This window comes from Suncus etruscus, chromosome 11 (assembly GCF_024139225.1).
Source record: "Suncus etruscus isolate mSunEtr1 chromosome 11, mSunEtr1.pri.cur, whole genome shotgun sequence".
NCBI lineage: Eukaryota > Metazoa > Chordata > Mammalia > Eulipotyphla > Soricidae > Suncus > Suncus etruscus.
Window position 1 is genome coordinate 55,832,777 of NC_064858.1, and position 9,371 is coordinate 55,842,147.

At 45.0% G+C, this 9,371-nt stretch overlaps 1 protein-coding gene across 3 annotated transcripts in view; it reads right to left on the bottom strand.

Moving 5' to 3' along the window:
* BLTP3B (bridge-like lipid transfer protein family member 3B) overlaps positions 1–1,574 on the bottom strand; it is a 101,697-nt gene extending 100,123 nt beyond the window's left edge. For all 3 annotated transcript variants that reach the window (XM_049782799.1, XM_049782798.1, XM_049782800.1), the window contains exon 1: positions 1,433–1,574. In XM_049782799.1, the coding sequence (XP_049638756.1) occupies positions 1,433–1,476 (44 nt within the window). In that variant the 5' untranslated portion in view covers positions 1,477–1,574. The remainder of the gene's footprint in view (positions 1–1,432) is intronic.
* Between the last annotated feature and the right edge of the window lie 7,797 nt (positions 1,575–9,371).

The window sequence follows — 9,371 nt, forward strand, 5'->3', positions numbered from 1 at the left end:
ACTCAGCCACTCAGTACTTGTCCATGTGCAAGCCCTACGTTTGATTCTCTAATACCCAATACTTTCAGAGCACAATCCTAGAACACTAAGGCAGGAGTAGCCTCTAAGCTCTGCTGGGAGTAAATAAGACATTCAAGCCATATTCTGTAGGTCTAAATTTTCTTGTCCAACTATTTTATGAGAAAGGCTGGAGGACATCTGACATGCGAGACCTGAGACCTTTACCTACATAATAGTGTACAACTCGAAGAGGCAACTTTGTCACTTTTCTGAATAAGGCAACTCAGTATTGAATGATGTATTCTGATGCTTAAACATTAAATTAATGCTACTATCATTAAAAAACACTCATGACAGGGGCCGGAGAGATGGCCATGGAGGTAGGGCATTTGCCTTGCATGCAGAAGGAAAGTAGTTCGAGTCCTGGCACCCCATATGGCCCCTCATGCTTGCCAGGAGAGATTTAGAGTACACAGCCAGGAGTAACCCCTGAGGGCCGCTGGGTGTGACCCAAAAACCAAAAAATAAAATAAAATAAACACTCATGACATTGCTGCAGTTTGTTTTTTATTTAGGGACGAAAATTATGTCTTTCATTGTAAAAAAAACAAACAAACAAACAAAACACGGAGAAACTATTGCTGAATCATAGAAATACTGATTTTTTTTTGTTTCCCAACATATAACTCCAGTATACAATCAGCTGAAGAATCAAGAATTGTCTTTAGCGCACAAGTGTCTATCATTAGACCCGAGTGTTTTCGAAGCATCTCAGTTAAAAGCGAACATTAACTTGCAAATGACAGGGGAAAGGGTCCAAGCCTGCGATTTTATTGCGCTGCCTTAGCAGTTTGGAAGCTCCGAGCCTCCGGTTAGGCCGAGCCTGGCGACTAATATGGAGAAGAAGACTGAGCCATCCCAAAAGTGCCAGCTCCACTGAGTCATGTTTCTGTATGAGAACTGCGCTAAGGAATGGCAAGAATGACAAGTGTTGGGTGTCTCTCCACCCCCGGGGTGACTCCGGAGCGGACGGGTCTCAAAGGCAAAAGCCAAAAAGCCAATCACACTTGCGAGTCGGGAGAACGCTGCGGGACTCGCTCCCAGCTTTCCAGGCAGAACGTTCCGTGGCACGGTCGGCGCGTCCCGGTCACCTCCCAATTTTAGTATCTGCGCTGCCGAAGCGAGCACCCGGTCACCTCCCAACCCAGCCTAACGGACGAGCCGGGCGCCGGCTGAGGGAGGCGCCTTCCCGGGAGGGCACGTCCCCGCGCGCCCGCCGCCTTCGGGGAACGGAACGGCCGAGCGCGCGCCACGGAGCCGGGCACCCCGACCCCGCGCAGGGTGGCCCCGGGGGCGTCCGCGGAGCAGGCCGACGGCCGGCAGCCGCCCCCGCGGACGGGTCGGGGAGGCCGCTCGAAGGCCGCTCACCGACCTGGAGAGGTGCTTGAGGATCTGCTTCTTGATGAGCCCGGCCATGGTGCCCGGCGGGGGCCGCGTCGCCTCCTCGGCGCCCCTCCGCCTCCTCGCTGCCTGCTCGCCTCCTCTCCGCTCGGCTCAGCCCGGCCGCAGGGCAGTGGCCGGAGCGCTCCCGGGGCACCCCCGAGGCTCGCTCTGGCCGAGGCCCCGGCCGCCGCCTCAGCCGCCGCCGCCGTTGCGACCGATGGCCGCGAGCATCGCGCTCAGCCCAACGAGCCCGCGGCGGAGGCCATCTTGGCTGCGGCATCACCTCAGAGACCTGGCGGGGCGGGGAGGGGCGGGGTTAGGCGTGGGTGGGCGGGGCTAGCCGGTAAGGGGCGGGGCCTGCTCTCCTGGACTTTCTCGCTCTCCCTCAAGGACTTGACTCTTCTAGATCTTGGACTCTCAGTCTCAGCCTCCTCTTAGTGTCTTCTCTGCTTCCCTCCCTGAAAGCTCTTTCCACATCCCACTTGCCGTGTTTTCATTTCCTCGGAAGTTGCTCCACAAACTTCCGTGCTTGCTTTGCTCTCTTTCTTCATATACTTGCTCAGAATTTCATCACGTTTGCTCAAATCTTCCTCTCCTTCCCACAAATGTAATATTTTTTTGGCTGGGGACACATCCAACAATGCTCTGTGATTACTCCTGGCTTTATAAGAGGAATCATTGCTAGAGATATTCATATGGTGTGTCGGGGGTCAAACCTGGATGTAGGGCAAGAGCCTTACCCGATCTACTGTCACCCCATTCCCCCCAAATGTTGTAATTTAATGTTTTCTCTGATAATGCCAATCCTTCTGAGGGAAAACTTAATAACTGACTGTTTAAGTGAACCAGGACCTACAGCATATGTCCAAGTTGTGTCTAGTATTTTCCAGCATTGTTAAAGCAGAGAGAATAATTTCCCTTTACCCTAAGTTTAATCACCTATAAAGTACATTAATAACACCAGACTCATCAACCTCAGTGATTGTCTGTCTAGAAAGCATGATGCAAATTTCCGCTTGAAAAAAAAACTTTTTTTTTTTTTTTGGTTATAGACCACACCAGGTGACACTCGGGGATTACTCCTGGCTCAGAAATCGGGCTCACAGGACCATATGGGACGCTGGGGATCGAACCCAGGTTCATCCCAGGTCAGCCGCGTGCAAGGCAAACGCCCTACCGCTGTGCTATCGCTCCGGCCTCTCCGCTTGAAATTTTCTGCAAAAAGGAAATAAATAGTTGTGGCAGAAGAATTTGCTCTTAACTGAGGGCAGCAGGAGGCCACAGGCCAGTTTGGTCCCGGTTCCCACTGGGTACCTTCAGAAGCAACACCCCCCTCCCGTCCATAACAACCCAAAAAAATAGCAAGGGGGGGAATAAGCAAAATAGCAAGAACTATTACACTTCTGTCCTTCACCCGCCCAACCCATCCCCAAATAATTTCTAACTGATGAAACTGACCCACCAGGGATGTCTAAAAGAGAAACAGAAATGACAATACCTCTGAGGGGATAAATCAGGAAGATGTGTAGGGGCTGGGAAGTGGAGTGAGCCACCAGCCAAGATGGTGTATAGACACCATCTTACTGCCTGGGGCCCGAGCGATAGTGCAGCAACAGGGCGTTTGCCTTGCACACCGCTGACCCAGGATGGACCCAGGTTTGGTTCCCGGCATTTCATATGATCCCCAGAAATAAACCCTGAGCGCCACCGAGTGTGGCCCCAAAACAAACAAAAAAAAACCTTACTGCCACGTCCTCATTAAATAAGGGAAAGGGGTTAAATGTGGATTTATCACTCATTTAACATTTACCATACATTGTAAACAAAGCACTATTCAAGTATCTAAAATTGTCTAACCAGAAATATAAACCTGTTCTTTTTTTTTTTTTTTTTTGGTTTTTGGGCCACACCCGGTAACGCTCAGGGGTTACTCCTGGCTATGTGCTCAGAAGTTGCTCCTGGCTTGGGGGACCATATGGGACACCGGGGGATCGAACCGCAGTCCGTCCAAGGCTAGCGCAGGCAAGGCAGGCACCTTACCTTTAGCACCACCGCCCGGCCCCTAAACCTGTTCTTGATATTAGAGATTTAACAGGCAAATAAGAGAGGTGATTCCTAGTGCTCAGAATTTGAATGATAGTATTATACTATAATTTAAATACTGACTCAGCTGCTTTGTAGAGGTGCAAACTTGGGCAATTGATTTAACCTACCTAAGCCACAGTTATCACATCTGCTAAAAATAATATCTAACTAAGAAATTGATAAGATTATTCATGTAAAGTTTAAAGTGGCAAGCATGTGGCAAAGACTTAATACTTGCTATTATCATTAGCATGATTGAAAAGAGAAACAAAATGACTCACTATCACAAAGTCAGAGGTGGATTTATAGTTGAGATAATATTTCAAGTCAGAGAATAAGTCCACATTCAAAGAATTGACCTTGAAGTCAAAGGCTTTTATTTGAAACCAAGCTCTTCATATACTTAGTTGTGTGACTTTTGCTGAATCTCAAGAAAAACCAAGGTGTAATCTACCTTCCAGAGGCTTTTAGGAAAATTAACCAAGCTACAAAATTAAAGAATGTAGGGCCAAACATAATAGAATAGAAGCTATTATTATTATTATTATTAATTTACTGGGCATAAAATACTGTTTTAGGCTGATAGGCCACAATTATATGTAGGACAGAAGTTACAAAATAACATCTTCAAAATTTATAGCATTGTGGCTAGAGAGAGAGTATAGCGGTTAGGGCCCTTGTCTTGCACGAGATGGTTTTATCTCCAGCATCCTGTATGGTCCCTGGAACCTTGCCAGGAGTGATCCCTGAGTGTAGAACCAGGAATAAATACTGAGCACCACTGGGTGTGATACAAAAAAATAAAAAATCTATAAAGTTCATAACAACTGCACAGCAATGGCTTAATGTGTCTAAAATATATTCTTTTTCAAAGTAAAAAGTATCAGATAACCCCACAGATTAATAATTGTAATGAAAAAATCTTTTTAAGAAAAATTTCAGCGGGGCCGGAGAGATAGCATGGAGGTAAGGCGTTTGCCTCTCATGCAGGAGGTCATCGGTTCGAATCCCGGCGTCCCATATATGGTCCTCCCGTGCCTGCCAGGAGCAATTTCTGAGCCTGGAGCCAGGAATAACCCCTGAGCACTGCCGGGTGTGACCCAAAAACCACAAAAAAAAAAAAAAAAAGAAAAATTTCAGCAATAATTTCAATCTCACTCCCCATGACTTGAGAGAACAAACATTGCCAGGAAACCACAATTTATTATTTGTTTTTGTATCTGTTTTTTTTTTTTTTGGTTTTTGGTTTTTGGGTCACACCAGCAGCACTCAGGGGTTACTCCTGGTTCTACACTCAGAAATCTCTCCCAGAAGGCTCAAAGGACCATATGGGATGCCGGGATTCAAACCGTCCTTTTGCTCACAAGGCAAACGCCCTACCTCCATGCTATCTCTCCGGCCCCTATTATTTGTTCTTAATTTGCATTTTATTATTGTTTTTTGTAATTATTATAATTTATTATTGTATAATAAATTTATTCTATAGTGTTATAATTATTATATAATAAACATGAATCAATTATTTATTAAGTGATTTTTTACATGAGAGCTACAATTTACATAGCTACTGAAGCTAGTTTCTTTAAAATGAGTTTATACATTACTAAATAAATAACATTGGCAGCATATCTTAATGATTTATTTAGGTCAGGCATGGAGTTTTGGGTTTTAGTTTTGGTTTTGTTTGGGGTCTTACTGACTACACTTCATGGCAGTAACCAACTCTGTGTTCAGGTTGGGGGTTGGAAGGATCATTCCTGATCATTCCCAACACCACCCACATGCAAAGCATGCACTTCATTTCTTTGAGTTACCTCCCCAGACCTTTGAAATAATATCAAAAATGTTAATATGATTGATATAGAGGAAAGGAATAAATAGAATAATTCTGTCATATCTGGGAGTTAAAATGCGTACAAGGGAGCAACAAAGAACCAGAAGCAACACAACTGGGAAGCTAACCACAAACTGAATTTGTGGTGAAGGGATTCAAAGAGAGACACATAGAGGATCATAGGAGAAATAGATGGGTGCACTGATGATGGGTGTGGCATTGGAATTATGTATACACAAAACTATAATCTAAAAATTGATCCCAAATAATTTTTTTAAATTACAGAGAGCTAAAGAGATAGTACAATGAGTAGGTTGCTGACCTTGAAAGTCATTGGCATGGGTTCAATCACTGGCACTTCTTATGGTTCTTTGAAATCACAAAAATATTCAGGAGGCTGGAGTACAGGCTTTGCATGCCTGGACACCTGGATTTTGTTTTGTCTTTTGGTTTTTGGGTCACACCCAAAAATGCTCATAGCTCACTTTCCTGTACTGCAAACAGGAAGCACTCTTAGGGGCATTTGCTCTGCATGCAGCTCACTCAGATTCTATCTCCAGCATCCCATATGGTCCCCTGAGTCTGCCAGGAGTAATTTCTGAGCACAGATCCAGGACAAAACCCTGAGTGACGCCGGGTGTGGCCCCAAAACCAAAATAAAATAAAATTTAAAAAATAAAATGTATTAGTAACAATAAAAGAAAGTCAGCATAGGATCCAGAGATTGTGTCTAGTATATTAGTAGAAGTGAGGGCAAAGTGCCTACCTCGCGAGGTACTGAGCTAAAGTGAGTGAGGTTTATAGCTTGGAGCACTGGGTAGATTTTAAGACAAGGTTCTAATTAGTGTCAGTTGAACAGTTGAAGGAGCAGTTTGATAAGACTTAGTTTTCAGAGCCACAGTGACAGTATAGTAAGAAAGGCTTTGCATACAGCCAACCGGGGTTTGATCCCCAACATCCCATATGGTGGTCCTCCCAGCCTGTCAGGAGCAGAATTTTCTCAGAAATTTGTTCTCTGAGAATGTTCTCAAAATTTTCTGAGAACAGAGCCAGGAGTAACCCCTGAGCATCTCCATCCAGTATGCTTTCCCCCCAAAAAAATTTTTTTTGTTTTTATTTTCTTCCCTTCATATTTATCTCACAATATATAGGTAAAAACAAAGTTGGGTTACAGTCAGGCTGGAGAGATAGTGCAGGAGATAAGTCACTTGCATTGCCTGTGGCTTCAACCCTGGTTTGAATCCTGGGCACCAGATATGATCATGGTCACAGGCACTGTCAAGGTTCACTCAAGCACAGAGTCAGGAATATCCCCCTGAGAACTGTTGGGAGTGGTCCAGCCCTCCCTTCCCTGCTTCACAAAAAGTTGGATTACAGGTTATGGGTGGAAATTTTGCTCTGGAATTTATTAGTATTTAATGATTGCTGAAGTCAAAAACAAAAATAAATGTAATTTAGGGGCAAAGAAGAGAAAACAAGACGCCTTCATGAAAAAGAGTTCCAGGGGCCGGGCGGTGGCGCTAGAGGTAAGGTGCCTGCTTTGCCTGCGCTAGCCTAGGACGGACCGCGGTTCGATCCCCCGGCGTCCCATATGGTCCCCCAAGCCAGGAGCGACTTCTGAGCACATAGCCAGGAGTAACCCCTGAGCGTCACCGGGTGTGGCCCAAAAACCAAAAAATAAAAGAAAAAAAGAAAAAGAGTTCCAGAGAAATTGCTTAGCTGGCTGGAGCACATACTTTGCAAGAGGCAGTTTCCATCATGACACTGCATGGCCCCACAGCACTGCCAGGAGTGACCCCAGAGCACTGAGCCAGGAGTAGATCTTAAGCACTAGCAGAAAGAAAAGAAGGAAGGAAGGAAGGAAGGAAGGAAGGAAGGAAGGAAGGAAGGAAGGAAGGAAGGAAGGAAGGAAGGAAGGAAGGAAGGGAGGGAGGGAGGGAGGGAGGGAAGGAGGGAGGGAGGGAGGGAGGGAGGGAGGGAGAGAGAAAGAGAAAGAAAGAGAAAGAAAGGAAGAAAGGAAGGAAGGAAGGAAAGAAGGAAGGAGGAAGGAAGGAAGGAAGGAAGGAAGGAAGGAAGGAAGGAAGGAAGGAAGGAAGGAAGGAAGGAAGGAAGGAAGCAAGGAAGGAAGGAAGGAAGGAAGGAAGGAAGGAAGGAAGGAAGGAAGGAAGAAAGGAAGAAAGGAAGAAAGGAAGAAAGAAAGAAAGAAAGAAAGAAAGAAAGAAAGAAAGAAAGAAAGAAAGAAAGAAAGAAAGAAAGAAAGAAAGAAAGAAAGAAAGAAAGAAAGAAAGAAAGAAAGAAAGAAAGAAAGAAAGAAAGAAAGAAAGAAAGAAAGAAAGAAAGAGAAAGAAAGAAAGAAGAAAGAAAGAAAGAAAAGAAAGACCAGAGAGATAGCATGGAGGTAAGGCATTTGCCTTTCATGTAGAAGGTCATTGGTTCGAATCCTGGCATCCCATATGGTCCCCTTTGCCTGCCACAAAGAGGATTTTGGGGGGATAGAGGCATGTATGGTTTATACCACACCTACTTACTCTCAGGTCTGTGCTCAGGGGTTAATCATGATATGTGAAGCCAGCTTGGAATGGAGTCAGCAATTGCTCTCTATGATATGTTCCTTCTATTCTGATCATTGTTCATTTGTTGAGCTTTTTTTGTTTGTTTGTTTTTAGGCCACACCCGCAACACTCAGGGGTTACTCCTGGTTATGCGCTCAGAAATCGCTCCTGGTTTGGGGGACCGTATGGGACGCTGGGATTCGAACCACCGTTAGTCCTGGGTCGGCAGCTTCTGCATGCAAGGCAAACACCCTACCTCCATGCTATCTCTCAGCCCCAGGCCACTCCTATTTGTATCTTAATTATTTCCTGTTGGTCTTGTTTTCCTATTGCCTTTCTTCTGGCTTTTTCCCCTCCCTCTAGGGGGGGCCTTTGTTTGGTTCTCAGTAAATGGGAGATAGGTCCCATGAGAACTGACAGGTATGGCCCAAACCTCTACCCCACACAGAAAAAGAAAATTGGACGATGTTATGAGTTCATCAACCTGAACTGCAACATGCCAGGAGTAATTTCTCAGCTCAAAGCCAGGAGTGCTGCCAGGTGTGGCCTAAAAACAAACAAACAAAAATTCTATTTTCCGGGGCTGGAGAGATAGCACACCAGTAAAGTGTTTGCCTTGCTCACAACCCACCCAGGAGGTATGGTGGTCTGAACCTCGGCATCCCAGATGGTCCCCAAATCTGCCAGGGACGATTTCTGAGAGCAGAGCCAAACACCGAAAAAAAAATCTACATATTTTCCTTATGCATCCTTTTTTTGTTTGTTTTGATTTTTGATTTTGAGTGGAAACTGGGTCTGTCCCAGGTAGGCCGGTACAAGGTAAATGCCCTACCACTATGCTATCTGGCTCCCCTTATGCATACTTGAATTATACAGAAACATGTGGTCTATCCTGGAATATGTTCCATATGAACTGGAGAAGAATGTATGTTAGGCTAGTTAACGGTGGAGGGTTCTTTTTTTGTTGTTTTTGTTTTTGTTTTTTGTTTTTTGGGCCACATCCGGCAGTGTTCAGGGGTTACTCCTGGCTGTCTGCTCAGAAATAGCTCCTGGTAGGCATGGGGGACCATATGGGATCCCGGGATTCTAACCAACCACCTTTGGTCCTGGATCGGCTGCTTGCAAGGCAAACGCCGTTGTGCTATCTCTCCGGGCCCGGAGGGTTCTATATATATATATATATACTAATACTACTTCTTGTAATTATTCATTTAGTGCTCTTGTTCCCTACTGATATTCTGCCTCATTGATTGGTACAGTAATGAAAATGAGGTGTTATAATATCCTACTACTATTGTGTACCATTGATGGATCTCTTCATGCCTATTAGCAGTTTCTTTCTTTTATTTTTTTTTAAGCCAGTCAAATTGAGCATTAGGAGGGTGGGTTATATACCAACTTTTGTGATACTAACGTTAATAAATTCTGATAAACCACTGCCACCGGATCAGCCAGCA